The 18,438-nt window shown below is 48.8% G+C and overlaps 1 protein-coding gene across 15 annotated transcripts in view; it reads right to left on the bottom strand.

Moving 5' to 3' along the window:
- The window catches only part of MORC2 (MORC family CW-type zinc finger 2), a 418,351-nt gene that overhangs the window by 106,604 nt on the left and 293,309 nt on the right, over window positions 1-18,438 (bottom strand). For all 15 annotated transcript variants that reach the window (XR_003859131.1, XM_029619027.1, XM_029619026.1 and 12 more), the window contains one exon: window positions 9,588-9,716. Coding sequence is in view for 14 of the 15 variants with exons in the window: in XM_029619027.1 (XP_029474887.1) it covers window positions 9,588-9,716 (129 nt within the window). In the remaining variant the exon portion in view is untranslated. The remainder of the gene's footprint in view (window positions 1-9,587; window positions 9,717-18,438) is intronic.

Here is an 18,438-nt window from a genome sequence, read left to right as displayed (position 1 = left end):
GAAGTTAAATAAAATAAATAAAACACACCGGTTGAGAAGCACTGCCCTAGATATACCCCTGTAGTGACCTCAGCTCCTCAGTATCCTCCTCGAAAAGCCTTTGTGGACATATATATATTGGCTAACTACAAATAACTTGATTAAAATCTTGATTCAACGTGGAGACCGCCAGTGCACTTAACCAGCATAATGCAGACACCAGTCGAAATGCAGGTGCCCTGGACTTTGGCGCTTCGCCTGGGCACATGTGGGCGGGATGCTGAGTCCATCTGTCTACACTAAAGAAAATGAAATTATCAGGTAAGTAATTTCTCCATTTCCTAGCGTGTAGCCAGATGGACTCAGGACCAGTGGGATCTACAAAAGCTACTCCCGGACGGGGTGGAGGCTGCCTGTGGCCCACCTAGTACTGCCCTTGTGAAGGCTGCATCTTCTCGGGCCTGGACATCCAGAACCTGGAGAAGGTGTGTAGGGAGGACCACATCGCCGCTCAACAGATCTCGGCAGGCGACAGCAATTTGGCTTCTGCCAAGATACTGCCTGGGTCCTAGTAGAATGAGCCTTAACCTGCAGGGGTAAGGGCTTTCCTGCCTCTATGTAGGCTGCCTTGATTACTGCCTTGATCCAGCGAGCTATGGTTGATCGCGAGGCCGCTTCGCCTTTATTCTTCCCGCTATGGAGAACAAACAAGTTAGCATGGGGCACATTTAAAACTAATCGGAGAAAGTTCTTTTTTACTTAACGCACAATTAAAACTCTGGAATTTGTTGCCAGAGGAAGTGGTTAGTGCAGTTAGTATAGCTGTGTTTAAAAAAGGATTGGATAAGTTCTTGGAGGAGAAGTCCATTACCTGCTATTAAATTCACTTAGAGAATAGCCATTGCCATTAGCAATGGTAACATGGAACAGACTTAGTTTTGTGGTACTTGCCAGGTTCTTATGGCCTGGATTGGCCACTGTTGGAAACAGGATTCTGGGCTTGATGGACCTTTGGTCTGACCCAGTATGGCATTTTCTTATGTTCTTAAGCGATCTGATTGTTCTAGGTATCGTACCAGGAGTCTGTCGACATTTAGATGGTGAAGAAGGTGGGAGTCTTCAGAGTCCTTATGTTCATCAGGATATGGTAGGGAGATGGCTTGGTTCAAATTAAACTCGGAGACCACTTTCGGTAGGAATGAGGGGACGGTACATAGCTGAATGGTTCCTGGAGTGAACCTAAGGAACGGGTCCCAATAGGATAGTGCCTGTAGCTCAGAGATGTGACAGGTTGACATATTGCCATCAGGAATACAGTCTTCAATGTTAAAGAGGCATAGTGACAGACTGCACACTGGTCTGAAGGAAGCCCCCGCTAGAAAGTCCAATACCAGATTGAGGTTCCAAAGGGTAACCTGCCACTTTAGGGGTGGTCGAAGTTGCTTAACCCATTTTAGGAAACGGGCCAAGTCCAGATGAGCTGATAGACTGATTCCGTTCACTTCGGCTCTGAAGCAGGAGAGGGCTGCTACTTGAACCTTGAGAGAGTTGAGTGACAACCCTTTCTTCACACCATCCTGTAGAAATTCCCCACAGTCCCCGCACCAGGCTTTGAATATCCTCCAGATCCGTATGTATGCCAGAGACGTTGAGAATCTCCGCACGCAGAGCAGGGTGTCAATCACGGCCTTCGAGTAACCGCGCTTCTTCAGGCGAGTCCTCTCAAGGGACAGACCGTAAGAGAGAATCGAGACGGATCTTCGTGAAGGATCGGGCCCTGCTGGAGAAGGTCCCTGTGTGGAGGTAGGCACAGAGGGCTCCCTGCAAGGAGTTTTTGCATGTCTGCGTACCATGGGCATCTTGGCCAATCCGGGGCCACTAGTAGAACTAGTCCCCTGTGGTGTTCTATCTTGCGGATGATCTTGCCCAATAGAGGCCATGGGGGGAGGGCATACAGTAAGTCCTCCTCTGGCCAGGTCTGGACGAGGACGTTGATTCCTTTTGAGTGCTGCTCTAGTCTGTGGCTGAAGAACCTGGAGACTTGGGCATTGAGAGATGTGGCCAGTAGGTCCATGGCTGGGGGGCCCCAGCGATTTACTATCAGTTGGAAGGCTCTGGTCAACAGTGCCCATTCCTCCGGGTCCAGGCTTTCTCTGCTGAGGAAGTCCGCTGAGACGTTGTCTTTTCCTGTGATGTGGGAGGCTGAGATCCCCTGTAGGTTTACTTCTGCCCATGCCATGAGGGAGTCTCTCTCCAGAGACAACTGCTGGCTCTTGGTTCCTCCTTGGCGGTTGAGAGACAACTGCTGGCTCTTGGTTCCTCCTTGGCGGTTGATGTAGGCAACCGATGTAGCGTTGTCTGACATCACTTGAACCTCTTGTCCTTGGAGCCTGTGGCTGAATCGCAGGCACACTAGTCTGACTGCTCAAGCTTCCAGGCATTTTATGTTCCATACCGCCTCTTCCTTGTTCCATTGTCCCTGGGCCGTCAGTTCCTGACAGTGGGCTCCCCATTCTCGGAGGCTCACGTCTGTTGTGAGCACGATCCAGTTCAGTGGGGACAGGCTCTCTCCTCTGCTTAGGTGGTCTTCCTGTAGCCACCACTGAAGCTAAGAACATACCTCTACTGGTAGGTGGAGGCGAATTGAGTAGTCTTGGGACAATGTGTTCCAGCGTGACAGTAAGGGGCATTGGAATGGTCGCATGTGAGCCCTTGGCCACAGTACCACCTGCAGGGTTGATGCTATGAGCGAAAGGACTTGAAGATAGACCCATACCTTGGGGCACATAGTGGTCGTCAATCGTCGTAATTGCTCCATCAGTTTTCTCCTCCTCGGGGGAGGGAGGAAGACCTTGTTCTGTTTGGTGTCGAAACGGGCCCCCAGGAACTCTATAGACAGAGGGCTGCAAACTGCTCTTGACCGTGTTCACGACCCAACCGAGTTCCTGCAGTAGGTTCTTGACTCTGCTGGTCACCTGCAGGCTCTCTTCCAAAGAAAGACTTTGCCCTGATCAGCCAGTCGTCCAAGTAAGGGTGTACCAAGATCCCTTCCTTCCTCAGTGTTGCCATAATTTTGGAGAATGTGCTGGGGGCGGTTGCCAGGCCGAAGGGTAGCGCTCGGAACTGGTAATGGAGTCCCAGTACCGCAAAGCGTAGAAAACGCTGGTGGTCTTGATGGACTAGGATGTGAAGGTAGGCTTCGGAGAGGTCCAGGGAGGTTAGGAACTCTCCTATTTGTACTGTCATTATTACGGAGCAGAGTCTCCATTATTATTATTATTTTTTTTTTTTAATATATACCGACATTCGATCTGAGATATCACATTGGTTTACATTCAGGTACTGTAGGTATTTCCCTATCCCCAGAGGGCTTACAATATAAGTTTGTACCTGAGGCAATGGAGAGTAAAGTGACTTGCCCAAGGTCACAAGGAGCGACAGCAGGACTCGAACCCTGGTCTCCTGGTTCGTAGCCCACTGCTCTAACCACTAGGCTATTCCTCCTTCCTCAATATGCGGAAGTGTAGTATCTGCTGATGACAGTTGACGTTCTTGAGGTCCAAGATGGGTCCGAATGATCCCTCTTTCTTGGGAACAATAAAATAGATGGAATAATGCCCCTTATTTTGCTGGGGTGTAGGTACCAAAGTTATAGCCTTCAGACTGAGTAGTCTTGTCAGAGTGGATTCCACTGCCAGTCTCCTGGTGTGGGAGTGGCAGGGTGATATAAATTTCTCCCGAGGGATGTTGTGAAACTCCAGAGAGTGACCTTCTCGAATGATGTTTAGTACCCATTTGTCAAACGTGATTTCGACCCATCGTTGGTAGAAGAGGGAAAGCCGATCCCCTATTTCCTCTTCCTATAGATGGGTCGGCCCATTCTCATTGGGAAGCTCGGTTCGAGCCTGCCCCCAGACCTGTTCCTCAAGGACTGGGACCTCCCGGATGGACGAGGTGACTGGAACGACGAATTCCTGTAGATTCGAAAGCATTGGGAGCCTCTGCCCCTAGTACTTCTGGGAGAAGGACGCTGGGATCTTTTTCCTCTGTCTTCCAGTAGCCGAGGCTCTGGAGATTCGCCCCACTTGCTGGCTAATTTCTCTAATTCGCTTCCAAACAGGAGAGATTCCTTAAAGGGAATTCTTGTGAGATTCGCCTTAGAAGTTGCATCTGCAAACCAGTTCCGCAACCATAACTGCCTTCTGGACGCCACTACCGAGGCTACTCCTCTTGCTGAGGTATGCACCAGGTCTGAGCTTGCGTTAGTCAAGAAGGCTGCGGCAGGTTCAATCGCTTCTCCGGTATACGTTCCGGAATTATCTGCCTCCCTCGAGAGAAGCAGGCAGGAGCGTGCCACCAGGGAGCAGCAGGAAGCGATCTGCAGTGTCATTTCTGTTGCATCAAAGGCTTCCTTAAGAATGGATTCTAATTGTCTATCTTGAGTATCCTTCAATGCCGCCCCTCCCTCAACAGGAATGGTTGTTCGCTTCGAGACGGTGCAGACCATGGCGTCCACTTTCGGGAAATGCAGGCGTTCCTTGGTTGCTGGTTCCAGAGGGTACAAGGCTTCCAAGGCCCAACCTCCTTTAAAGCTAGCCTCCGGGGAATCCCATTCCAGGTCAATCAGTTCCTGGATGGCTTCCACCATTGGGAAATAGCATGAGGCCTTTCGAAGGGACACCAAGATGGAGTTCTTCTTTGGTTCCGCCATAGGGTCCCGTGCCTGGAATCCCCAGAGTCTTCAGAGTCTGGGAAACAAGGGCTGGCAATTCACCCGTGTGGAAGAAGCGAAGCATGGTTCTGTATGGTTCCAGGCCTGAGGGGATTTCCCCTTCCTCCAGTGAGCCACCATCGTCATCTGTGGTGTCCGGGTCCCTGTCAGGGAAATTCCTGGTGAGGCGAGGCATGTCTCGAGGCACCCGAAAAGGGCCGGGAGGGTCAGATGCTCTCGGCTGGGGTTCCACCCAGGTTGCAGCTGGGGCTGACTGTGCCTGAACAAAGGCTTGCAAGTCCCTGGAAAAATTCCAACCAGGAGAAGGCCCCATGGTCCATATTATCCCCAGGGGGAGTTGGAGTAGGGGCCACTGAAATGCCCTCTTGTGGAGAAAGGAAAATTGGTTATTACCTGCTAATTTTCGTTCCTGTAGTACCACGGATCAGCCCAGACTCCTGGGTTTTGCTTCCCCTCCAGCAGATGGAGACAGAAGTTTTTACGGACTCCGTCCTATACCTCTGAGGGTGCTACCTAGAGTCTGTCAGTATTACACTGTATCCAAGCAGTAAGAAAAAATCAACTCTAAATCACATTATAAACCAACCTCTCCCAAAAGCAGATGGAGTGAAAAACCTGAAACCCAATATAAGAACAGCCAAACATTTTGCAGAATATGTATAACAATCAGCTGAGCGGACTCTCCATCCCTTCATGGGTGGGACTCTGGGCTGATCCGTGGTACTACAGGAACGAAAATTAGCAGGTAAGAACCAATTTTCCTTTTCTTGATGTACCTGAATCAGCCCAGACTCCTGGGACGTACCAAAGCTTCCCTAATCTGGGTGGGACACAGAGTCCCGCTCAGAGCACACTAGCCCCGAAGGAACCGGGATCTGGGGCCCGGATGTCCAGACGATAATGCCTGGCAAAGGTGTGTGCAGACTTCCAGGTCACCACCCTACAAATTTCTTGCGGGGACACCTGCTGACATTCCGCCCACGAGGCTGCCTGTGAACGAGTAGAATGCGCCTTAAGACCGACCGGAATCGAACAGCCTTGGACCAGGTACGCAGATAGAATAGCTTCCTTCAACCAGTGTGCGATAGTGGACCTTGAAGCCTTATGACCCCCTTCTAGGTCCACTCCACAGGCCGAACAGATGGTCCGAAAGACGGAAACTATTCGTGACCTCCAGGTACCGCAACAATGCCCTCTTCACATCCAACTTCCGTAAATCCTTAGTCTCCGGGAAAGACAAATCCATACCCGTGAAGGAAGGAAGCTCCACCAACTGATTTTAATGGAAGGATGACACCACTTTCGGGAGAAAAGAGGGAACCATCCGCAAGGACACACCTGAATCCTAAATACGTAGAAAAGGCTCTCTGCACGATAAGGCTTGCAGTTCCGAAACACGCTTCACTGATGAGATAACCATGAGAAACACCACCTTCAACGTCAGGTCTTCATTGGTTCGAAAGGTGCATTACAAAGGGCATGTAGCGCCAAATTCAACTTCCATGACAGACAGGGATTCTGGACCGGAGGGCGCAAATGCTTAACTCCGCGCAAGAACCAAACCACATCTGGATGGGCCGCCAGACTGACGCCCTGCACCTTCCCCCTAAAACACCCCAGAGCTGACACCTGCACACTAAGGGAATTGAAGGCCAACCCTTTTAACGAGACCCACTTGCAGAAAGGCCAGGACATCCGCCACTGAAGCCCGGGATGGTACCACATCATAGTCCAGGCACCAAGATTTGAAAACACCCCAAACCCGGACATACGCAATGGAAGTCTTACGGGAATGCAAGAGCGTAGCAATCACGGCCTCCGAGTAGCCCTTACTCCTTAATCTCTGCCTTTCAAAAGCCATGCCCCTAGACAAAAGCAACCCGCCTCTTCTAAACACACGGGCCCTTGGTGCAGGAGATTCAGAGAGGGACGAAACCTCAGCGGACCGTCTACCGCGAGATTTAGTAGGTCCGCAAACCATGGGCGCCTCGGCCACTCTGGCGCCACCAGAATCACTGTGCCCAGATGTGTCTCGATGCGACCCAGGACTTTGCTGACCAACAGCCATGACGGGAAAACGTACAACAGAATGTCCTTTGGCCAAGGAAAAACCAGAGCATCCACCCCTTCCGCTCCTGGCTCTCGCCGCCGACTGAAGAACAGGTGCCTTGGCATTACGAAACGTGGCCAACAGGTCTATGAAAGGAGTGGTCCAGCGGTTGCACAGCAGCCAGAATGCCTCGGAGAGTTCCCACTCTCCCGGGTCCAACTGGTTTCGACTGAGAAAATCTGCCTCTACATTGTCCATTTCGGCAATTTGCGATGCTGCTATCCTGTACGAATGCTGCTCCACCCAGTTGATTAAAAGCTGAGCTTCCATCGCCAACGGACAACTCTTGGTTCCGCCCTGATGATTGATGTAAGCCGCCGTCGTCGCATTGTCTGAGAGGATTCTTACAGATTGGCCTGCAATCCAGGGAAGGAAAGCTTGTAGAGCCAACCGTACCGCCCTGGTCTCCAAGCAATTGATCGACTAAGAGGACTCCGTCCTCGTTCACCGTCCTTGCACCGCTCTCCCTTGGCAGACGGCCCCCCCCAACCAGAGAGGCTGGCATCGGTTGTCACCACCAACCAAGACGGAATTTCCAAATCCACCCCTCGACGTAAATTGTCCGGTTGTAGCCACCACAACAGGCTTGCCCGCATAGAGTCCGTCAGGGGCAGACAAAGGTGGAACTTGCCCGAGAGTGGATCCCATCTGGACAGCAAGGCTGATTGAAGTGGACACACATGCGCAAAAGTCCAAGGCACCAGATCAATCGTGGAGGCCATCAAACCCAGGACCTGCAAATAATCCCAGGCACTGGGACGAGGCTTGGACCGCAACAACTCCACCTGAGTAAGAAGCTTGAACAGTTGTTCCTCGGTAAGAAACACCTTTCCCAATAGCGTGTTGAACCATGCTCCCATAAACTCCAACTACTGGGAAGGAACCAGATGACTCGTCTGGATTGACTACCCAAACCTAACGAGCTGAGCATCTGAAGTTCTTCCGGCATAGTTCTTCCGACTTCGACCAAATCAACCAATCGTCCAAGTAGGGATGCACCAGTATGCCCTCCTTCTGCAGGGCAGCCGCTATCACCACCATAATCGGTGAACACTCTGGGTGCCGTCGCCAGACCGAATGGTAGAGCACAAAATTGAAACTGATGCCCGAGAACTGCGAAGTGCAAGTATCGCTGATGGTCCGGACGAATTGGTATGTGCAAGTAAGCTTCCGTCAGGTCTAGAGAGGCTAGGAACGCCCCCTTGTGCACGGACCCTCCCCGCCCGAGAAGCACACTGTACAAATGCTGGCCCTGGACAGCCGCACGCGTGCTGCCGCAAGCGGAGCGGGCCGTACCAAGCGGCATGATCGCAATCTAAATTAGACCTGACGCTGGAGGGAAGCGCGCTGAAGAGCGAAATTGCCTGGGAAACTGCGGGACGCGACTGACCTGAAACGTGATGGTGAAGGGAAGGGAGAATGCTGGGTCGGACGCACAGAAAAAAAACAAGAAAACTTACGGTACTTTTTTTTTTTTTTTTTAATGTAAAGGCACCAAGTGGCTCGAAGCGCCTTCACTCTGGGGATGAGTGACCCGGGCCCCCCGGTGTCACCCCCAGGCACAGGCAGATACAGGGTTCTCAACCCTCTGCTTTCTAGCCTCTGCTACCAGGGGGGATGGTCACAGTAGGACCTGCCAACACCCTGGGAGGCTAAAGGGAATCCTCTTCACAAATTTCTTTCAGAAGAAAAAAAAATTAAAGTAAGCTTTTTCCTTTCCTTAACCTGTGTTTTTTGGTTTTTTTGCAAAGTTAACCCAACACTAACACACACCTAACCAGACTCAGGGTTTTGCACCTTCACCATCTGCTGGAGACAGAGAAATACTGATTGACTCTAGGTGGCACCTCACGGGTATACGACGGAGTCCGTAAAAACTTCTGTCTCCATCTGCTGGAGGCGACACAAAATCCAGGAATCTGAGCTGATCCTGGTACGTACAGGGAAGATGTCATTTCGGAATTTCTTAGGTCCGGGGTGCTGTCGTATGGAGTCGTTCCCAACCCATCCTCAGACTGTGAAGGACCAGGCTTGGATGATCCTCCCTAGGCTTCCTCATAATGTTGACACAGGCAGGACTCCAGTTCAGGCTGTGCAGCTCTGATGTGGCAGGCTGTGCAAAGGGAGGGCCTTCTGAGCTTCTTTGCTGCCGGTGCCATGGCCTCTGTGTATAGTTGCACAGGTAATGCACCTCGATATGTGCACTGATATGCGCGCGTGTAGATATGCGTGAGGCTGTGCCCTCAGTTATGTGCGTAATTATGCGCGCAGCTGTGCGCGCAGTTATGCGTGTGGCTATGTTATAGACGCGCAAGTTGGGCGCTCAGATGGTCCGGTCAGGACCAAGGCACACCTGAGGGATCTCGAAATCACCTCAGGAATTCTCAACTGGGGGAGGGACCCTTAGGTATCACCGTAGGAGAGCAGGGTTCGATCCTTTTTAACGAGTAGGTAATCATTTCTTCTTTTTGCTGTAATTCGCTAACACCGTGCTGTTGTGGGGGTAGCGTCCGCATCTGCTAGGAGCCGGAGAGATATTGAGGAGTTGAGGTCACTACAGGGTTATATCTAGGATGACGTCAGCTTTGAAATCTGACTTCATCTCTCATCTGCTAGCAGAAGAGCAAATAACCCACTGGTTCTGAGTCCATCTGGCTACATGCTAGGAAAATGATCTTGTGTACCAGAACAGGGGAACAACAGAACAGAGTTTAAAGAGAAATTATATAGCAGGATGGAGATACAGAATGGAGCAAAGCAACTTACCACACTGAATTGTTGTGGGAATTTCCATAGCTCTTCTGCGTCTGTAACGCAATTCATTGGATGGAGGCTGGTTCCAGTTAGCTGATAAATATCCAAATTCATCCCAAAACTTGATTATTCCTTTTTGGGCTGTAAAAGACACAGAAAACAAGAACCAGTTAACATGTTACCTATTGTCATCTCTCTCTGTTGTTATCCTAGTTCACTGTCAGTAAAAGCTCTCAGACTGTCAATACTATCACCAACTTTTTGTTTCACTTTTCTTGGTACACCACATTGATGGGATAAGTTGTCATGAAAATTGGTGACAGTAGTGTCACCCACATCTCACCATGGACATTACCAGCACTGGAGACATTTATCATTACAGAATCAATGTCATCAAAATCATCAAATCTGTCATGGTGAAATTAAGACTTTCCTACTAATTTCCTTTCCTTTACTTCTACTACATCAGTCAAGAACATATGGCTTTTAGTCTTCACATCCAGTAGCTGGAGGCAGAGGGTTTTTTTGGGGTTTTTTTTAATGACCTCGCTAATATGTATGTTATGAATGGAACCTGTTATAGCTAGTATACTACTGTCAAAGCTAACAAAATTATTAATACAGAAAAACATTAAACTTAATAAACTACAACTACGTAATTAACTGAACTAAAAAAATTTCATCCCAAATGGGTTAATAAAAACTTTCCAAGTCTTACACAATTAAAAACACTCACTATGAAAAAAATTAGTATTTCAATTTCTTGATAGGGACAACAAACTTTCCCTTTATTGGGTTTTCTTTTCATTTACAATCCTTAAATTTTTCGCCAACCAATATAAATGCTCTAATTTAAGGTTAAATTGCAAAAAGTTAGTGTGGAGTAAATATGAATCACACAGGGAAGCACAAAGGGTGTTCCAAATAAATCAAAGTAGTAACGACTTTCTTTCAGGATCCAGCTCATACTGTCCTTGGCTGGATCCAGGAGCGGTAAAGGAGCTTGGAACTCCTGAGACACCAGCTTCCAGCGGGAGAGCAACGCCCTCTGCAAAGGTCGCATATGCGCAAAAGCCCAGGGAACCAAGTCTATGGTGCAGGCCATGGAACCCAACACTTGAAGATAATCCCACACCGTGGGAAGTGTCAGGCGCTGGATACGTTGTATTTGAGAAATGATATTGAGCGCCCGGTCCTGGTGCAAGAAAACCTTGCCCACACTGGTGTAGAAATGAGCTCCCAAGAAATTCAGTGTTTGCGACGGCGTAAGACTGCTTTTGGCAAAGTTGACTACCCATCTGAGAGAGCTCAAGAGACTCAAAACCTTGTTAATCAACCTCTTGCACTGCTCTTTGGACTTCGCCCGAATGAGCCAGTCGTCCAGGTAGGGATGAACTAAGACACAGTCCTTCCGTAGAGCCGCTGCCACCACCACCTTTACTTTGGTGAAGGTGCGGGGGAGCTGTTGCTAGACCAAAAGGCAGGGCTTGAAATTGATAATGGTGTACCAGAATCTTGAAGCGGAGGAACCTCTGATGATCCTTGAGAATGGGAATGTGGAGTTAAGCCTCTGTGAGGTCCAAGGACGCCAGGAACTCTCCGCTGTGTACCGCCGCTATTACTGAGCATAGCGTTTCCATCCAAAAATGCAGAATCTTAAGGGCCCGGTTAATTGTTTTGAGATCCAAAATGGGTCGGAAAGCAGTCCTTCTTTGGAACTACGAAGTAGATGGAAGTGTGGCCTGTGCCTTGCTCCTTCGACGGTACTGGGAGAATTGCTCCAAGGTCGAGGAGTCTGTTGAGTGTCTGTCGCACAATTAGCTGCTTCTGCAAAGGTCCGCAGGGAGAGAACAGAAACCTGTCTCTTAAGGGGTGAGCAAACTCTAAAGCGTAACCGTGCTTTAGAATATCCAGGAACCACTGATCCGACGTAATTTTGACCCACTCCTCGTAAAACAGGGAGAGACGACCCCCAACTCTGGGCATCGAGGAGTGGGCTGGCGACCCTTCATTGGGATGATTTGGAAGCTGCTCCGTGGGACAAACCCACATGAGGGGGTCTACGGCCACAAAAGGACTGCGACCATGATTGAGACCTGGTGGATGGGAGGGCACTGCGAAAAAGGTCTTGATTGCGAAAAACGTCGCTGTCTTCTGAAGCGGGCTCTAGAAGAGTTATACGTCCGAAAATTCCTCGGTCTTCTGGCAGCTTGTGGACTTTATGTTCCCCGAGGGATTTGATAATTTGCTCCAAATCTTCTCCAAACAACAACTTACCCTTGAAAGGGAGAGAACCCAGCTGCGACTTGGATGAAGAGTCTGCTGACCAGTTACGGAGCCAGAGGAGAAGCCTAGCTGAAACTACCGACACCATCGACCTGGCCAGGACCCTCAAGAGATCGGAAAGCGCATCTGCCGAATAAGCAATCACTGCCTCCAGGCGTTCAGCTTGTAGCGCTTCCGTCAACAGCAGTTCCTGGGTACCAAGCAACTGCTGCACCCATCTCAGACCTGCTCTTTGCATAAGAGAACTGCAGACCACTGCTCTGACCCCCAAAGCAGAGACCTCAAAAATTCTTTTAAGGTAAACTTCCAAGCTTCTGGTCCTGCAGGTCGCGCAAAGCTGTCCCTCCCGTCACCGGGATGGCGGTCCTTTTAGTGACCGCTGACACAGATGCGTCTACCTTCGGAACTTTGAGAAGTTCTAGGAATTCGTCCGGGAGAGGATATAACTTATCCATAGCTCTTCCCACTCGAAGGCTCGAGTCAGTAGAATCCCACTCCCGGGACAGCAGCTGAAGTAACATGGGATGAAATGGAAAAGTTTTCGCTGGGGGCCCCAGTACCGCTAGGACAGGATCCCCCTTTTGATACCCCCGAATTGGTACCGGGGGGGGTCCTGAGGTGCTTCTATATCCAACTAAGAAAGCACATGGGGAATAAGCGATTCCAGCTCATCTCTTTTAAAGAGACGCAAGATCCTGGGATCATCTCCTTCCACTAGCATGCTGGACACCGCCATATCTGGGTCTGCAGCAGCATCCGGGTCAACTGGATCTGGGTCTGGCAAAATTGGATGGGGAACTACTCTAACCAGAGTAGAACCAGCCGGGGTCCCTGAAGCATCCTGGGACCCATCATATCTGTTTACCTTGGGTCCAGGAGGAATACTGTCCTGCTGAAACATATGTGCCAGGTAAGCATTGTGCATTAAGAGAATGAAAGCCGCTGAAAAGACAGGGGGGGGGGGGGAATGAGCCCCCGCTGGGGAAACAAAGAAGCTGTTCCTTAAATCTGTTCCTGAAGCTGAGAGATCTTCCGGGGGGCTCACAGGATTTAAAATGGGTGGAGGCAGAGAGAAAACAGCACTGGGACTGCCCTATGGATGAGCTGACACAATCGCATCTGAATTCAAAATGGCCACCGTTCTCGCATATGGCGGGAACAGAGCCAACCCCCCCCCCCCCCCCCCCGAGGTCAGACGAGATGAAGGAGGCATAATTGAATGACTTTCTGCCCCCGAAGAACCCTCCCCTCCAGGGAGGCAAGCTGAACAAATCCCTTCGCGGGAGAGCCATGAGCCAGGCTCCCCCGCAGGCAGAGCATCGCGTCCCATGAGGCATGGGGGAAGAAACAACTGAAAGAACCCCCCCCCCCCCCCCCGAAATAGTTTCAGTCAGTTGCTGCGAGAAGAAAACAGAGGTAAAGGAAACTTCACCTTAAAAAACCACACTGGTTCAAATAATAGTTTTAGCGGGGTTTTTTGGTTTTGTTTTTTTTAAGTAGCTGAGGAATGTCGCCTCTCAGCCTTACCAGCCCTGAGGAATGGCGCCTCTCGGCTCAGCCGGTATTTAGGTAGGGGGAATGACTGGACCACCAGCTTGCACCCCTGAGAGCCAGGAACGGAGCAAATAAAAGAAAACAAATACATACCTGAGAATAAGAAACTATTCTCAAGGCCAGATACAGATGCAAGCTGTATGGCAGACAAAATTAAACTAAGAGGCCAACTTAGCCTAACGCTGTTCTGAGAAAACTTAAGTTTTTTTTTTTAAACTTGATCCATTCAAAGGAAAAAAGAGAGAAAGAGAGGGAAAGAAAAAAAGGAAATATTCTAACTTTCCCTGAAAAAGATTATCAATTTAAGTGTGAACCGCAGGGTCAACAACCTTCATCTGCTGGAGACAGAAGAATACTGATGGGATGCAGAGAGTGCTCAAGGGTAATTCCGAGCACCTCAAGTTTTTCTTCTGCTTCCATTTGCTGGAATGGGGATATAACCCACAGTCTGGACTGATCCGGGTACGTACAGGGAAACATAAAATAACATCAAAGTATAAAAATACATAAAATACATTAAAACCATTACAGATGTTGCAAAACGCTTCGGCAAGGATCCTAACCAAGACTAACAAAAGAGACCACATCTCACCCATTTTGAAAAGCCTACACTGGCTACCTGTCAGTTTCAGAATACTCTTCAAAGTGCTTTCATCAATACACAAAGCATTACACAATCTGACCCCACTCAAGCTCAAATTCCCTCTCCAACTCCACACCTCTACTAGACCAGTGAGACAAGCCTACCGAAACAATCTACAGATACCACCAATGAAATCAGTGTTAAGCAAAAGAGCATTCTCCACAGCTGGTCCTAAACTCTGGAATACGCTCCCGCCAGAACTCAAATCAGTGCAATGCCACATTACTTTCAAAAAAAGACTTAAAACTTGGCTCTTCCACCAAGCTTTCCCATAACATTAGACTTTGCACAACCCCACACCGATGTTTTTCTGCCTATATTAGGCTATGTATATTTTATATTGTATCTCACTGTTAGTATCTCATTGTTAGTTAACCCATATATTTATCTCCAAGTTATTTCTACCTGTTTTTTGTAAGACATTTTCTTGTCACTGTTATTGTTCAAAATGTAAACCGAATTGATCAGTAATTCTGTTATTGGAAAGTCGGTATAGAAAAGTTCTAAATAAATAAATAAATAAAATAGTAAATTAAAAAAGTCAAAAATAATAAAAACAATAAACCAAAATGTAATGTCTTTACTTGTTCTCCATACTAAAAGCAGCTATACCAATTAGACCAAACAGCCTTAAAACAATCCTGTTCAAACTCCAGATGCCTGTATAAATAGATTTTTTTTTAATCTTTGAAAGTTCGACTCCATCCTTAAGTCACATGGGAGCAAGTTCCACAATGTCTGGCTGGCCAGGGATAAAGCTCTCTCCCTTACTTTGTTCAAGTGGGCCAGTTTGGGGGATGGAATAGAAAGTTGCCCCTTATTACTCGACCTCAGATTCCGTTGTGGGGTTTGTAAAGTGAAAAGATGCGTTTAACCATTCTGTTTTTCCATTATAGATAGCTTTATGAATCATACATAAAACTTTATATTGAATTCTGAACAGAACCGGCAGCCAGTGCAGATTCATCACAACAGGATTGATATGATCATACTTTCTGGATCCTGTTAATATTCTCGCTGCTGCTTTCCTAAGGCCTCAAGGCCCTTCTGTACCACTGCCTCCAGCACATCTTTCTGCTGTTGAGGCAGATGATCCGCCAGCTCCTGTTGTACTGAGTCATGTATAACTGGTAGGCGGCGATGTGGGCAATAAGCATTGCCCCTTGAAAAGCCCTCCAAGTGCATCCAAAGCCTTATGATCTCGGCCCGGAGGAGTGAGAACGAGATCTCTTAGCCTTAAGGCAGACTCCACCACAGACTGGTGGGGGAGCTGACGCTTCTGAAAGCCAAGGGCCTGTTGAACCAGGTAAAGGGCATCTATCGTCTGGTTGACTGGGGGGGGGGGACAGAGCCCGGGAGCTCCCACATCCTGTACAGAAGTTTTAGGAGAATTTCGTGGATTGGCATGGCTACCACCTCCTTCGGGACATCCACAAACTGGAGCCCTTCCAGCATTTTGAGGCGGGCACCCTCCTCAGTGAGGAGCTGGAAAGGAATGGCTTTTGCCATTGCCCGCACATAGCCTGCAAAGGAGAGGTCTTCAGGGGGAGAGTAACGCTGCTCATCTGGCCGAGGGGACTTGGAAGGCAAGTCACCAGTCATCAGAGGAGGACAGGGAAGAAGCATCACCTCAGGGATCGTAAGGCATGTCTTCCTCGCTAATGTCCACCTGGGGACGTTGAGGGAGGCCGGCGCCATGGCCATTGGCAATGGCATAGAGGGATGCCTCAGCAGCCTCTGTGCCGGGGGTCTCAAGGGCACCGATGGAATCGGGGGCATCGACAGTGCCAAGGGCACCGGGGGCCCCGACAGCCCTGGAACGGGATCAGGGAGTGGAGGCGCCCTCGAGGGCTTCGGGCGCGGTTGCACATCTTCCTCTTTGGAGGATCCGGGAATCGGTAACGCTCCAGAGGGGGACCTTGGTGGCTGACGGGGAACTGAAGGAGCCCCGGGTACCAGTTGCATCGGTAGGACGCCCAAGAGGAGATTGAGACATTGCAGCAGGGGCGCTACCAGCTGTATGGAAGCCAGCGCCATGGGACGGTTCAAAGCTTTGAGCACCGCCGGCTGCACCCTGCAGTCCAGCTACTCCTGAAAGTCTGGTGAAGAGAATGTGGACAATGGAGGAGGAGGAGAAAGCATCACCAGAATCTCCATGGAGGGCCGAGGAGGCTAGGTGTCCAGCACCGCACTCTGGGGGAGGGGGGGGGGAGGAATGCCTGGGACTCCCGGGTTTGGAAGAGGATGGGGCATCTTCAACCTGGGGTCACTTTGGAGGAGGGTCGGCATGGGCCAGTGCTCCTCTGGAATTGGCACCGGTGCCGTACGAGGAAAACTGCTGGTGCTGGTGTTTCCCCTCGGTGCTCAGCCCAGTCTTTCTTCAGCACAGAGGTGGACGATCCGGATTGCCTTAGACTGATCCGATAGGGAGGGCTGGTCCCAGGAGCCCCTCTTCACGAGAAGTCCCAGATAGGACATGAAGGGCGACGGTGCATCGTAGGCATCTCCGTGGCCCTTCGGTGTCAAGGCTCCTGATGCCGGAGTCGACTTTTTGATGCCAAATAGCTGCTCCATCTTGTCCAGCCTGGAACGACAGCCCTTAGGGGTCATCTGAGCACAGTCAGGGAACCCGCAGATGTCGTGGGAAGCCCCCAGGCAGAGGATACAGATCTCATATGGATCCGTGAGAGACATGGTCTGTGGCCACTGGGGGCATCTATGAAAACTGTATGACTCCATAATAAAAACAAGCCAACGAGCAGTCGATGACCAGCGGCCACCAGGAGGCGACACTCGAGAATAGACAGCACAGAATGAGAGAAAATACACCTACCGAGACACAGGTGGAACCGACCACAAAGAGGGACCCTGCCCAGAGGAAAAATCCTCGAAGAAGAAAAATATTTGAGAAGTTTGGAGAGAACTCAGAGGATGCAAGGCTACTGCTTCGCGGAAAATGAGACTTTTCCGAAAGGATGGGCTCCACCTTAACCAGAGTGGAACCAAGCTACTGGCACTAACTTTCAAAAAGGAGATAGAGCAGCTTTTAAACTAGAAGAAGGGGGAAAGCAGACAGTCATTCAGCAGTGCATGGTTCGGAGAAATGTATCCTTGAAGGATATTAATGAAACAGGAAAGTTAGGGCATCCCAACAGAGAAGTTCCAATAAAAGCAAATATAGTCCATGTGCCTATATTTAAAAAATCACTGAAGCTAATAATTTCCAAATTATCCCTAACAACTGAAAAGCAGGTTATTAATACAAACAAAAAACACACTTTGAAATGTCTGTATGCCAATGCCAGAAGTCTAAGTAGTAAGATGGGAGAGTTAAGAGTGTATAGCAGTAAATGATGAGATTGACATAATTGGCATCACAGAGACTTGGTGGAAGGAGGATAACCAATGGGACAGTGCTATATCAGGGTACAAATTATATCGCAATGATAGGGAGGATCAACTTGGTGGGGGTGTGGCACTTTATGTTCGGGAGGGTATAGAGTCCAACAGGATAAAGATCATACAAGAGACTTAAATGCTCAGTAGAATCTATATGGGTAGAAATCCCATGTATGTTGAGTAAGATTATAGTGATAGGAGTATACTACTGTCCACCTGGACAAAACGGTCAGACAGATGATGAAATGCTAAGAGAAATTAGGGAAGCAAACCAATTTGGCAGTGCAATAATAATGGGAGATTTCAATTACCCCAATATTGACTGGGTAAATGTAACATCAAGGCTTGCTAGAGACAAAGTTCCTGGATGTAATAAATGACTGCTTCATGGAGCAATTGGTTCAGGAACCAACAAGAGAGGGAGCTGTTTTAGATTTAATTCTTAGTGGAACGCAGGATTTCATGAGAGAGGTATCGGTGGTGGGGCCACCTGGCAACAGTGATCATGACATGATTATATTTAAACTAATAACAGGAAGGGAGACACTAAGTAAATCTGCAGCTCTAACACTAAACTTTCAAAAGGGAAACTTTGATAAAATGAGGAAAATAGAAAAAAACTGAAAGGTGCAGCTGCAAAGGATAAAAGTGTTCAACAGGCATGGACATTGTTTAAAAATACAATCCTAGAAGCGCAGTCCGTATGTATTCCACGCATTAAGAAAGGTGGAAGGAAGGCAAAATGATTACCATCATGGCTAAAAGATGAGGTGAAAGAGGCTATTTTAGCCAAAAAAACATCCTTCAAAAATTGGAAGAAGGATCCATCTGAAGAAAATAGGATAAAACATAAGCATTGTCAAGTTAAATGTAAAACATTGATAAGACAGATGAAGAGAGAATTTAAAATGAAGTTGACCATAGAGGCAAAAACTCATACTAAAAACTTTTTAAAATATATCCGAAGCAAGAAACCTGTGA

This window comes from Rhinatrema bivittatum, chromosome 11 (assembly GCF_901001135.1).
Source record: "Rhinatrema bivittatum chromosome 11, aRhiBiv1.1, whole genome shotgun sequence".
NCBI classification, from domain to species: domain Eukaryota; kingdom Metazoa; phylum Chordata; class Amphibia; order Gymnophiona; family Rhinatrematidae; genus Rhinatrema; species Rhinatrema bivittatum.
This window is presented reverse-complemented; position numbering and strand designations above follow the sequence as displayed.